This window comes from Oncorhynchus kisutch, linkage group LG11 (genome assembly GCF_002021735.2).
Source record: "Oncorhynchus kisutch isolate 150728-3 linkage group LG11, Okis_V2, whole genome shotgun sequence".
Classification (NCBI taxonomy): Eukaryota; Metazoa; Chordata; class Actinopteri; order Salmoniformes; family Salmonidae; genus Oncorhynchus; species Oncorhynchus kisutch.
The window spans coordinates 34,829,778-34,844,400 of NC_034184.2; the positions used below are offsets into that span (position 1 = coordinate 34,829,778).

General features: G+C 42.1%; 1 protein-coding gene across 2 annotated transcripts in view; it reads right to left on the reverse strand.

Moving 5' to 3' along the window:
* The window catches only part of LOC109899734 (disintegrin and metalloproteinase domain-containing protein 12), a 147,594-nt gene that overhangs the window by 28,881 nt on the left and 104,090 nt on the right, over window positions 1–14,623 (reverse strand). For both annotated transcript variants that reach the window (XM_031835683.1, XM_020495207.2), the window contains exons 5-11: window positions 11,701–11,777; window positions 9,794–10,049; window positions 8,353–8,418; window positions 5,339–5,410; window positions 4,610–4,779; window positions 4,301–4,385; window positions 1,571–1,719 (exon numbers count right to left, since the gene is read on the reverse strand). In XM_031835683.1, coding sequence (XP_031691543.1) covers window positions 1,571–1,719; window positions 4,301–4,385; window positions 4,610–4,779; window positions 5,339–5,410; window positions 8,353–8,418; window positions 9,794–10,049; window positions 11,701–11,777 — 875 coding nt within the window. The remainder of the gene's footprint in view (window positions 1–1,570; window positions 1,720–4,300; window positions 4,386–4,609; window positions 4,780–5,338; window positions 5,411–8,352; window positions 8,419–9,793; window positions 10,050–11,700; window positions 11,778–14,623) is intronic.

Below are 14,623 nucleotides of genomic sequence, written 5' to 3' on the forward strand. Positions count from 1 at the left end.
ACCAAGACATCGCCAATAACAGCTAGTTTTCCGTTTTCTCCTCCCCACTCAGACCACTCCAAGACAGTCCTAGAAAAATTATTTCTTTAGAAATAGCTCTTTTCTAAGAAGCTATATAGACATTTTTCTAAACAAATTTAATTGAAAACAATCACAGTAAGATTCTTATTTGATAGCCAGATATGATTTGATATTGAGATAAAAACATCTGGCCTTTGACACTAACAGATACCCTGAATACACTAAAGGTGAATTCATTTCATGACTTTTCATGATTTTTTCTCAATTAATGTCGCATTAGTATAACAGAATGAGCTCACTGCCAACTCTGGTGAAGAGTTTTTCGGCTATTTTTGGGGTAAAAGGTCATCATTTTTTCTGTCTGACTTCAACAAGCGGATAACGGTCTTTCACTTATTCACAGACCTGATGGCATTTATTTTCGAAGGATGCCCTTGCAAGCCCTGCGCGGTTTACTTCCAGTGTGTTGCTATGTTGTTTTATGAGCACATAATTGAGAATAGTGTTACCGTGTTTTTCATGGCCTGGCTCCAATGACAACAGCGAGAGCCTGGGCCAGTGAAAACACAGAGAGCCCAGAGCCAGAGGGACTGTCGTCAAACAGGCTGTGAATCAGCTGTGTCCGACAGCCGCCCACCCCTCAGATTCTACCCATGATCCTCAGCAGCTCAGTTCTGAACAGGCGCCCTCGGATGTACTGTACTGCTCAGGATGCAGCTGAATTTTCTCAATTTTCAATTCCGATGGCAATAACAGACTCCACTGCTTGGGCACCCATCTGTCTATCTACTCTTTTCCTCTTCTTTCCCTCTCTCAAACGGAGGTGGAATCCATCCCAAACACATCCATCCGTCTACACGCCCAGACAGCATCAGATAAAACTAATTGTCATCAGACCAAGGGTGAAATCTCATATTACGCACACGGTACACCTTATCCGACCACTGTTTGACACAGAAACAGTCAGATGGTCCATCAGTCGAGGCGTTATCATGAGATCCCAGGCTGGGGGCAGGTGATAATCTGTGAGCAGCCTCTCTGTCTTCAGGCTGAGAGGTTGTTCCCAGCCCTCAAAAAGATGCATGGCCATCCACACATTAACAAGGACACACAGGCAACTAGTGTTTACATGAGATAACGATCAACCCTGTACAAGCTGTGAAGGCATTCATTTTGTCTTAATGGTCTATTAGCAGAAGGTTAAAACGCGTTGCGTTGCGTTTCTAATTTATTCTGATAAGTTGAGGAATGAATGGGAACTTAATTTGCATGCTCGTAAAGTGTACAGTTGATTTGGGAGGCGAAGTTAAACTGTTACACATTGATGAGAGAAAAGGGACTATCTGAAAATGCCAAGGTTGATGTAACCTCCATTTCAATTCCAGCCAGTACAGATAAACTGAAAGCTATATTTTCCTAAAATGACTGGAATTGATAGAGCTGACCCACCATCCTCTTTGACTCTGTTTAAAAAAATAATTGCTCAATGAGACAACACAGTATTTATAACCCATTCATATGGTTGGACTGGACCATTGGCATCACTCACCCAGTGGAGGGGGTCATGATGCAGCCCCCACGGTCCACTGTCATCCTGCAGCCACACCCCCGCTCCGGGGTGTCGTGGTTCATGCCAAAGTTATGCCCCAGCTCGTGTGCTAAAGTCACAGCTGCACCCAGGGGATTTTCCGAATGGTCCTACAGTGGAAAAACAACATAAGTTCACATTCGGTTTGAAACTGAGATAAAATGTTGAAGCGATAACACCTTTCTATATTATTAGAACATCACAACAAAGCATTGCATTGTATAATGTCTAGCATGGATAATTAAGCAGCAGCACGATATGTTAGTTCATAGAGTTCAGTGGATATATCCATCGATGTTTGAAAGATAATGGATGTTGCATTGAGTAAAGAGCTGCAAGGTACAGTAGTACATTAGAGCCCATTATCCCTTAGTTCAATACATATCTGTCTTAGTTCGGTTGACTCACAGTGGTTCCATTAGGTCCAACTGCCCAGTGATCCACATTTCATTACACATTCTGCTCATGGAGGATAGGAGCTGATCAGTTTGTCTGCTGTTCCCTCACCAACCCCAACCAACCCTAATCACACACTACTGCCGGCGGGGACAGATGCTGGGAAGCAATAAAAACTTGGTGCATTATGACATTTTAGTGAACATATAAGCTAGCCAACTGTCCTTCAGAAGGAGAGAGGGTACAGGGAGGGGAGGGGGGTGTAAAGAGATAGGGAGAGGGGAGAAGTGATGGAGAAAAACCTAGTAAAAATTTGACAAACAGAAAGCTACTAGACAGAGAAAGGCAGAGATGCATGCATGCAGAGAGATTGGAATGAAGACTGAAAGAAAGTGCAGCAAAGACACTGATTGACATGGAGAGACAAAGAGAAGAACACAAGGGAACAATAGAGGTGAAGGTAAGACTGGCTGCTGTAGCTTGCTGCACAGTTAAGTGCTGAGAGTGCACAGCAGCAAACACAACAGCAGTATAAATTATGAAGGTCCCGGCCCATGGAGCTTTACACACACAGACACACTCTGTGGATGTGTGTCTTCACTACTCCACAGGCCGAGATAGGTACACCAGGTGAACCACAGCCACAGCCATGAATTATGTATACACACACTGAAACACACACATGCACGCACACATACAGCACTGAATATACTGGAGGATACTGGAGACAGAAAGACTTGTCTCAGTCATATAATGTTTCCCCTACGTGGATGCTGTCATCCAATGCGACACAACAAGTAGGATTATGAATCAGACATTTTCTTAATCCATAAGTCCCTACTGTATGTAGGTCTCTAGTCTAAAGAGCCTAACAACTCGTCTGATTTACACTGCTCTGTACATACTGTAGGACTACTATTATGTCCATAATAAACTCCTGCGCTTTCCCTTTACAGAGGGTCGTATGTCAGGGCCCTATGTAAAGCAAAGCTATTTCTGCCCTGATTACAGAGCTGCGTGGTGGGACCAGTTTCCTGGGGTTTTTTTTCCGTGGAAGGATGAGAACTACGTCCCTCCCAGCCCCGTCATGTTTGAGAGGTCTCGTGGATGTGGTGTGGATATACTGCTCGCATCACGGCTGAGCGCCTCTTCACAAGCACTGTAATTGAAGAGAGTGGATTGACGTAGGTGAAGTCAGAGTCAACCCTTCAAAGCAGCCCTAAGATAGCTACATTGGTGAGAACAAAACCGGGTTAGTTTGGTCATGAAGGGGTTTTACGGTCTTTCTGAAGTAGTTTCAAGACATGCAGGGGATATTTTATCTCCCAAAACATGATGATTGTATTTGTTTACATTTAACGACAAACCCACAGTGGTTGACGTATAAACGTTTCTGGCTAAATTTGTTTTAAAAACCCAGCGATGTACAAACTGTGAAATCCAACCTACACGTGGACCAAATAAAGGGGGTTGGAACTGATAACATATGTTGAAATACAAAGTGGTTCATCTGGTCCTTCGGCCCTATAACTCAATACATGGTTCTTTAAACCTGCTCCAAGCCTTTGCCATGTGTGAGTAATGGGAAGGACAAACATCTGGAAATAACCAGCCAACCCTGGCCAGAAGGAAAACATATCTATTAATGGGAAATACACCTCTTTGTTGAAGCTGCATGGTAGGGGCTGACTCTGAGAAGGGAACTGCCTGGCGATTTAGTACGGGTATCAAGTGATACAGTGGGGACGGAAACACAGTTCATTTTTGCTCATTGCATAACTTAACTGTGTGGGCTGTGCGTGGTAGTGAGTAAAGGGCATTCTATTTTGACATTTAGTATATGGCCTGGCACAAATAATTTATCACTCCTCATAAAAATGTTAATGTGTTTTGTTTAAGCTCCGTGTACAATGACTTACCTCAAACCCACATCCCCGTACATTTATAACTAGACTGGGGACTGGGTGGTTCAATGATGAAAAAGCTTCCAATAACCTTGGATGGTGTGTGCGTGTTTGTGTTTGTGTTTGTGTTTGTGTTTGTGTGTGTGTGTGTGTGTGTGTGTGTGTGTGTGTGTGTGTGTGTGTGTGTGTGTGTGTGTGTGTGTGTGTGTGTGTGTGTGTGTGTGTGTGTGTGTGTGTGTGTGTGTGTTTGTACATGGATGTGAATATCCTGGTGTTTACAATCATCATTTCTCCGACAGCCCTCACAAAACAATGAACAGTGAAAAACGTTTTCTTCACACGCCGTCTCTGGATAGTGTTGAGCTGAGTGTGAGGTTGAGGTTGTGCTCACCATGACGATGCCTCCAGACTGCTCCACTGTGCACATGCTCATGATGGGAGCCATGCCAATGGTGGTACCCTGGAAGTACACCCCACTGGGGGGAAGGGGGTTGAGGAGAGGTAAAGAAGGTGACTTCAGGGGTTAAATACATACTAAGAATCCTATCATAGTCTATTTGTTTTCCAAATCACAAACGACTGAAGCTTCTATACGAATCAGAAACGGTATGGGCTGTATGACTTCTGTACCTGTGTCACTTTGTTTTGAGTGTGTGCTTCAGGTATTTGTTTATGAGATTGTGTACTGTAGAATCTCCACCTGATGAGCTGAGCGTTGTCGTGCGATTTTGTAGGCAGCAGTTTGACTTTCCTCCAGTCTAGGAACTCATGCAGGGTGTTGAAGGGGTCCTGAGTGACAGGACACTTATCAGAGTCGCTCCATACCTCCAGGCCCACCAGGGCCACGCGGATGTTCAGGACCCTGTAGAACTGAGGGGCAGTGAGTAGAATGATGCATTGTTTTACTACCATCTTAGGATCTCTCCCATATAAACAATACATATAGATTTGTTTTATTTAAATAAAAAGGTAGTATGGATAAATGGCTGGGGACTGGCTTGGGAGCAGGTTGGCATTTAATTATCAGGAATCTTGCCCTGGAGATAGCTCTGCAGAGTGGTCACTAGCTGACACAGCCAAAGTTATAATATCTGATTTTAAACCTAAAACGAACCTTAACCACACTGCTAACCCTAGTGCATAACCCTATCCTTAAATTAAGACCCCAAAATCATGCATGTTTACTATATAGCACATTTTGCCTTTGAAGCTGGCCCATCTAGTGGAAATCACTGAGTTCTAACTCCAGGTCAAGATTCATGACAAAACGTCGACTTGGGATTCTATATGATACCATTTTAGATGGACTAAAAGCAGTTGTGAGAGACTGACATTAGCCTGGGATGACATTAATGTGTGCTGTCAGGTGTATTTCTATTTGAAACATATGATAGATCTCTCCTGTGCATTGGGGAGGTGGAGGTTTTACCTTGTCCACGTAATTGGCTATCTCTGCCAGTCTCTGCTTCACCCTCTCAACATCCTTCCCCTGTTTCTGAAACTGAACACGCAACCCAGGGTGAATATTGGTAGATGTTAGTAAGCAAAGAAATACATTAATAGTGGATGAAATGAGTACAAGGTCATGGACGTAGTATACAGTACTGCAGACTGGGTTCAATATCATTTGAACAAGTGTGACGATGTGCCTGTGAGACATCGTCACGTTGGGACATTTCCCTCCATTGCTTCACACACAAATTAACAGATATTTTTGGTCCAGACATTATTATTATTAATATAAAATCATTATTGATATTATACAGTATAAGAACCCAAACGCCAGAGTCTGGTTTATATAATTTATTTAGAAACGTACCACTGTATTCTCTTTGTTTGGTGCTGCTAGCCCGCTCTACTCAACACATTATTTTGGAACTGGCTTCCTAGGGGAGCATCCGTTGGTGATGTTCAGGGATTTAGGAAAAGGTAGCACGCCTCTCGTTATTTGTTTTTTCCTGTTGAAAACTTTTTCAGGATCTGTGGGTCCCCTGCGGGACGTTGAGCTAACATAGGCTAATGCGATTAGCATGAGGTTGTAAGTAACAAGGACATTTCCCAGGACATAGACATGTTATGTCCAACGTTTCGACAGACAAGCTGTCTTCATCAGGGTATAATGACAAACACTGTGAGATGACTCATTTATATAGTGTCAAAAGACACACACTTTCCAAGGCCGTCATTGTAAATAAGAATTTGTTCTTAATTGACTTGCCTAGTTAAATAAAGGTTAAATAATTTAAAATAAATAAAAGTCACTGATGTGATCTTCCTGTCTGGGTTTGGCGCCACTCTTGGGTAAGTGCTGTGGGGGAGATCTATGTGGGCTATACTCAGCCTAAAGCATTATGTCTTTGTTGTAAATGTTTTGGCGCCAAACTGTGGCAGTTGTGAAAAAAGTCAATAGTTGGAAGAGTTGCAGTTATTTTGCCATTGTTAATTCATTGTAAATAAGAATTTGTTCTTAACTGACTTCCATAGTTAAACAAAGATTAAATAAAAATTATTTACAAAAAATAATTAGATGTTTTTTTTTTCCATTATTTTCTCTTGAACCATATGGTATATTCTCTAGAAACGCATGGACAATATGGACATAGATATACAAAAATGAATACTACATATGAATATATATATTTTTAAAGTTATGCAAGTATAAATTACCAAAGATCTCTGGCTATCCTTTTTTCCCTGTACATGCTTCTCCTTGGTGACATCATCCACAATCATAACATGCAGTTTCTACTGTATGCGGATGACACACAGCTTTATATATCAATCAGACCTAGTGACCAAGCTAGCTATAGCTACCCCTCACAAGTTTCTTGCTGATATCAAATGTTGGATGTCTGACAACTTTCTCCAACTCAATGATAAGAAATCAGAGGTTGTTTTATTTGGTCCCCCTTATTTAACTCTGACCTAAACGTCCAGCTGCATGTAAAGAAGGTTGTCCAGTCTGCTTTTATCATCAGAGAAATATAGCTAAAGTCAAGTATTTTATCTCAGTCAATGATCTGGAGAGACTTCTACCTGCTTTTATTTCCTCACTCCTAGATTACTGTAACTCTTTGTATACATGTCTGTCAGAAATCACTCCATCGTCTACAGTTCAAAACGCTGCAGCTCAGCTTTTTATAGGCACCAGAAAATCTATCCATATCACAGCTATTTGAGCTTCTCTACTCTGGCTACCAGTCACTTTCAGAATAGATCAAAAATATATATTAATCACGTTTAAGGCTAGGCTTGGCTTAGCTCCATCCTATATCTCTGATCTTTCATCTCCTTACACGTCAGGACGCAGCCTGAGATCCTCTGGCAGGGCACTGTTGACCATTCCAAAGTCTAGGTCGAAAACAAAAGGAGACTGGGCATTTGCTATTAGGGCTAGACTTTGGAATGGTCTGCTAGACGAGATCAGGCTTGCAGATTCAGTGTCTGTTTTTAAATACCTACTGAAGACACACTTTTATAAAGATGCTTTCAATGTATGATTTGAATGAGCTATATCTGTCTTTGTTTCTAAGTTAGTCACTTTTATTTTCTGATGTGAATAACTTTGTTACCTGTATTGAAAAGCACTATACAAACAAAGTTATTTGTATAGAGCTTATGCAAATAAGACAATTATTCTATTGCCATAGATCACCTGTTAATTACCAAAATTACTGAAGATTCCGGTAACCTCTGTACATTACTGGTAGCTCTGCAACCCTAGCAGTACAGTATAATGGTCGTTTCTGGAAAAATGGCATGGCCCATATGTTACAGATATCTTCAACCAGTCTGGAAGGGAAGGTATAACATGTTGGACAGGTTGTCAAGCTGAGGTCCATCAGGATCTGGGCTCATCTCAGAAACAATTGGCGAGAGAACGGGGAGCATGTGCATTGGCAGAAATGGCATGTGAAAGGCATCGGATGCAATCCAAGGTGAGACAGACTCTCCTTTTTCATCCCACTGTGCATCCACCTGCTTGTGTACACTGTGTGTAGACCTACTTAGTCAGCTACATCCAGCCTGGCCCTTATAGAGCAGCACAAGCAAGTGGGTCCTCTCCTCCTCTCTCTTCCAGTTCAGGTCAATAGCATCAGCTAGGGGCAGCCAAGGGGAAATCCCAGTGCGAGCGTTTCTCTCCTTCTTCTGTATCCACACCGTTTCCTGTTTCCTGTCTAGTCCACTGGGGAATTGTTTAGCACTTCCCGTGGAATACGGCTGCCACCGACGACCGCACTGTAGCAGCACACTGACCTAATTCTGCCGTTACCATGAGGATTTGTTCTTGCTTTGTTAAAATCTCGCCTATTTTCTTCTGAAAAGTCTGTGTGTCTCTAGCCGTTCTGAATGGGCACACCACATACTGTAGTCATGGTAATGATGAGTAGGGCGACACTAGGACTATTATCTATGCATTTGAATTCATTATAGATACATTACCTCTCTGTTGTCTGCAACGATGATCAGCTCTACGTATTTGGTAGTCTTCTGAGCGTGCCTCTTGTGCTGTGATGCAGAGAGAGGGGGGAGGGCAGAAAACTCATCATTTGAACAAAATCTTTACTCAAGGACATGGACATTCTAAATTGAACCACTCCTTTCTCCTCCTCAAAGTCCTGACTTTTTTTTTTTGTTGCTTTGTAAACAACGCTCACTTTCGCACAACTTCTAGTGAGTCCACATTAGGTTATTTATGTTAAAGCTACTTCAAAAATATTGCTTATCAATCTTTCAAAAGGCTCCTGTCACGGAATCACCTGTGATTTCAACTTCACATTGAAGGCCTACACACCAGTGGCAAAAGCTTCATAAAAAAAGCCTATTACTCATGTGCTTAGTCACGCAGAGAGCAGACAGGTTTCTATGAAATATCCTGTCCTATCATAGTGCTCCTGTTCTTTTTTATCAAGCTTTTAAAGCTCCAATATTGGAAACTGATGATTCACTGTGTCAGTGAGTGTCTTGGTTATTATTTCTGAAGGAAAGGGTAGGATCAGGATTGATAATGGATGCAGGCAGGTACTGTAGGTGGTGGCAGATGGACCTGTACACCTGCTACATGGAGACTGGTGTGGGGAGCTGTGCCCATGCTCCTGCCCTGGCCCTGATATAGGACTCTGGAGCCAGGGATAGAGTAAGGGCAAGGTTGGATCTCTACCATGGTTCATGTGCTGGTCTGAGCGCCAATTCAAGTACAAACCCAAGTGCAAAACCAATACAGTTCAAGCCCTGGTTTCTGCTTACAGTGAAAATTGCCCTCATTGTTTATAATCGATCATACTGCCACAAAAATCCATTATCTTTGTTACAACAGTATGGTAAAAATAAGTTTGATCCTACCTTTGAGGCAATAGCTATAAAGGCATGTATCAGTTTACAAATTAACAATAAACATCTCTCTAAGGACCCCTGGCTTGCCATTACAAAACAAATACCATATCAGCATGTTTCAAATGGTGTCATATCAGAGAAATTAAGACATAGGTGTTTCCATAGTGAATCCTGTCAGTCGGCAAATCAATTGCTTTCCCACCATGAAAGATGGCATCATCCCCGCTCAGATTGTTAACAAACCCAGAACATTGTGTTACAGACACTCTCAGACAGCTATCTGGATGACAATGTCATAAGTCCATGAGCCCACGCTCCTACATCACTCTCTATCTATCTCACTGATTCCAGATCCCATACAACATGAATCCATTATCAAGCTCTTCCTTTTGAACATCTTCTAGATCTAATGATTTGATCTGATAGCTTTATCATGAGCATTTTTGTTAATGGAATGCTACAGTACCAATATTTCTAATGTGGTATTTGATGGAGGTAATCTGAAGGAAATGGTCAGAAGAAAAACGTAGTTGTTGTCGATGAGCCTCACCCTGGTACTGAATGTTCTGAAAGGGCTTCTCAGATGGTTGTCAGGGGTAACAGAGGACATGTTGAAGCCATGACCACAGGTTCCAGAGGACATGTTGAAGCCATGACCACAGGTTCCAGAGGACATGTTGAAGCCATGACCACAGGTTCCAGAGGACAGGTTGAGGTTTTCCCCTCGGTAAATGATGTGTGTATAATTGTCCTGGTCCAACGATGGTTCAAGGATGAAGGTCTTATTTTCAAGTGAGATGAAACCCCTGTAAGACAAGGGGAGACGAGGCAAAGCTGTTCAACAGATCTGGCATAATAAATTGACTGCGTGGACAAAGCATTCCGTGACCAGAAGGGGGAAGCCATGTTGATTTTTGACTGCATGTTAAGCTATGGTCAGAAATGTTTGTAATTAGGAAAATGTTTATAGTTTAAAGGCCTAGGTCTTTAACTTTCAGTGAGAACTTTCTCAAAGTCTAGTAAGGGACAGTGCTTGACTCGGGCAAGAGCTCACCGGAACGTGGTCCGGTGCCTCTATTTTTCTACTGCTAGAGCTCCTGCACCTCATAGAATATTAGCTCAAAAGTATTATGGAGTTCCTGCACCTATATATAAACAGTACCAGCACCCAAAATGAGTACTAGCATCTATTTCAGTCCAAGTCAAGAACTGGTAAGGGATATTGTATTGATCATCAAGAGAAGTTTCCTTTATGTGGACTGTGGACTTCCAAGGACCAAAGTGTGGAAGGATATTTCTAAGGCCTAGTTATATATTTCATTGTTTTCTCTCTCTGTACTCTGCTTTCTTAATTTTTCACAGCTGGATTATTTAGATTCGTTTTATTTTCTTTCTGGACTGAACAAATGTCTCTTAGTGAAATAACTCAGTCAATGTAAATGGCCCCACTGACTTACAGTAGATTCAACTCCCTGAAGAGGCTCTTAGGCCAACTAAAACTCTGAAACAATTTGTTTTGGCATTGAAGCCAAGCCGCATGTTGCTCGTCAAACATCTGTCTGCCTCAAGGATTTTGTGAGGTACAAGATAAAAACAAAGAATGACCAGTAACACTCCTTGGGGGTGGACTCTTATTCAGGTCAACATTTTTATCACAAATGTATTACCGCTAAAAGTTCCTCTTCATTAGCTTTTATTGCATCGTTAAAAGGTTTCATGGCATACTAAACGTTTTCTCGTCACATAATGCATCTGTAGTTTGGGGTAATTAAGCAGGAGATGAGCGTACATCAGCAGGCTTTCTGTTGCTGTTTAGACTCAGCCAGGCAGCTTTATTACTTCCAGGTGGCCATTAGGCACAGACACATGCCCAGAGGAGAGTGGAGGAGAATACAGATAATCACTGGGTGGCCCAGACCAAGACCATGTTCTATGTCTAGGGATCTATTATACACTTTTGGTGGACTCTTCTATACTCTTGGGTAAGTGGAAACTCATACCTGTTTGTTGACCGAGAATTAAGGGGCTAAAGTGCGATTCTACAGCAACGGAAAAAATTTGTGGTATCTCAGATTGTTTTGTCAATTTTCACATACATTTCATTGGGATGAAGGATGTTTGAAATGCTTTTTACATTTGTATCACAAAACATCATTCTGAAAATATGATGAATGTGGCCATCTATACATGCCTCATTTAAGACCCTATGAGATGCTAACAGTACATGATATAGACATCTTGGTGTCACTATACTCCTTTTGGTGTGCTTTAAGATATGGAGTATGTCTTGACTCTGAAATAAACATTTTTACATTCAAATGGTTTGTCATACACATCCTTTCCTCGCAATGAAGTTCCTATGTGAGAATTGCTGGAACAATCTGTGGGTCATGATTGTGGCCACTTACACAGCATGTCTGAGGCTTCTGGGATCCTATAGACTGAAGTGTTACTTACCGGAGGCCAGAGCAGGTGCTGAGAGTGACGTCAGAGTTAGCGTGGCCTTCCACTTCTCCATGGTAGTAACAGTTCTTCTGAAAAATACCAACATGACACTCAAGTCAAATTTAAACCGTGTCAGGACATTCTTTAACATACTATAGTATACTTATCTTTCGTTTCACCAATGGTCAACCAAGGAGAAGTGGAAAGGAAGCCATTAAGTGTACAGAGACATAATGAAGCTACTGTCTGTCTGAGACAGTATGATGAGGAAGTGTCTGGTTTGGAGTCAAAACAAAACTCTGTATTATGGCTGAATGGCTTCATTCAAATCAAATCAAATCAAATTTATTTATATAGCCCTTCGTACATCAGCTGATATCTCAAAGTGCTGTACAGAAACCCAGCCTAAAACCCCAAACAGCAAGCAATGCAGGTGGAGAAGCACCTGCATTGTACCTGCATCATTCAAGTCTACACCAATTACACTAAGACCAACTGCTTTGTTAGCCAAAAGTCAGATTGAAAAATACTGAACGTCAGTACTGAACTGTGAGACAAAATACTTGAAGCTGGCATTTTCCGTAGCCAGTTCACACTTTTACACAATCACTAAGGATGTACTGACTTGACTCCAAAAGAGACCCCTTCACTGCTCTGAAAGGAGACTCCTTTTGAAATAGCATTGCTATGAAAATACTTGGCTGAGTCACCAACTAATTACATTCAACATGAACATGTCGGTGCCATAGACATACAGGAACAATATATAAAAGTATGTGGATACCACTTCAAATTAGTGGATTCGGCTAATTCAGCCACACCCGTTGCTGACAGCTGTCTAAAATCGAGCACACAGACATGCAATCTCCATAGACAAACATTGGCAGTAGAATGGTGTGCTGAAGTTTGTAGCGCGTAAAAATCATCCTCGTTTGCAACACTCACTACCAAGTTCCAAATTTTACTCTGGAAGCAACGTCAGCACAATAACGGTACGTCAGGAGCTTCATGAAATGGGTTTCCATGGATAAGCAGGCACACACAAGACTAACATCACCATGCACAATGCCAAGCGTCACCTGGAGTGGTGTAAAGCTTGCCGCCATTGGACTCTGGAGCAGTGGAAAGCGTTCTCTGGAGTGATGAATCACGCGTCACCATCTGGCAGTCCGACGGACAAATCTGGGTGTGGCGGATACCAGGAGAACGCTACTTGCCCAAATGCACAGAGCCAACTGTAAAGTTTGGTGGAGAAGGAATGATGGTCTGGGGCTGTTTTTTTTCTCGGGCTAGGCCCCTTATTTCCAGTGAAGGGAAATCTTAACTCTACAGCATAGAATGACATTCTAGATGATTACGTGCTTCCAACTTTGTGGCAACAGTTTAGAGAAGGTCCTTTCCTGTTCCAGCATGACAATGCTCCTGTGCACAAAGCAAGGTCCATACAGAAATGGTTTGTTGAAATCGGTGTGGAAAAACTTGACTGGCCTGCACAGTGCCCAGACCTCAGCCCCATCAAACACCTGAATTGGAACGCCGACACCGAGCGAGGCCTAATTGCCCAATATCAGTGCCTGACCTCAATAATGCGCTTGTGGCTGAAGGGAAGCAAGTCCCCGCAGCAATGTTCCAAGATCTAGTGGAAAGCCTTCCCAGGAGAGTGGAGGCTGTTATAGCAGCAAAAGGGGACCAACTCCATATTAATGCAGATGATTTTGGAATGAGATGTTTGACGAGCAGGTGTCCACATACTTTTGGTCATGTAGTGTATATTGGGTAGCATTATGTTTAGCATTTACCTTAGCATTCTTTATGACACTTTGATATTTTTTTTTGAGTTTGTGTACCAATTTAGGATTTTATAATGTCCATAAATACTTAGTCAGTTGTGTTTTGGAAAGGAAACTTTTAAATGAAAATAGCTGCCAGACACCATAACGTAGTCGACTTTCAAAATATGTGACCTTTAACTGTTGGTTTTGGTCATTTCAGTGGAACATGTAAAATTGGTTGTTAAATGAAAATAAAATAAAATATTAGGCATATACAGTGCCTTCGGGAAGTATTCAGACCCCTTGACTTTTTCCACATTTGTCATGTTACAGCAAATTCTAAAATAATATTTCTCATCAATATAGACACACTACCCTATAATGACAAAGAAAAAAATAGGTTCCTAGAAATGTTTGCTAATTCATTTAAAAAAGAAATGGGAATATTACATTTACATAAGTATTCAGACCCTTTACTCAGTACTTTGTTGAAGCGCCCTTGGCAGCGATTACAGCATCGATTCTTCTTGGGTATGACACTACAAGCTTGGCACACCTGTATTTGGGGAGTTTCTCCTATTCTTTTCTTCAGATCCTCTCAAGCTCTGTCAGGTTCAGGTCTCTCCCGAGATGTTTGATCAGGTTCGAGACTGGGCTCTGGCTGGGCCACTCAAGGACATTCAGAGACTTGTCCTGAAGCCACTCCTGCATTGTCTTGGCTGTGTGCTTAGGGTCGTTGTCCTGTTGGAAGGTGGATCTTCACCCCAGGCTGAGGACCTGAGCACTCTGTAGCAGGTTTTCATCAAGGATCTCTCTACACTTTACTTCGTTCATCTTTGCCTCGATCCTGACTAGTCTCCCAATCCCTGCCACTGAAAAACATCCCCACAGCATGATTCTGCCACCACCATGCTTCACCGTAGGGATGGTGCCAGGTTTCTTCCAGACGTGATGCATGGTATTCAGGTCAAAGGGTTCAATCTTGGTTTCTTCAGACCAAAGAATGTTGTTCATCATTTAGGTGTCTTATGGCAAAACTCCAAGCCAGCTGTCATGTGCCTTTTAATGAGGAGTGGCTTCCATCTGGCCACTACCAGAAAGGCCTGATTGGTGGAGTGCTGCAGAGATGGTTGTCCTTCTGGAAGATTCTCCCATCTCCACAG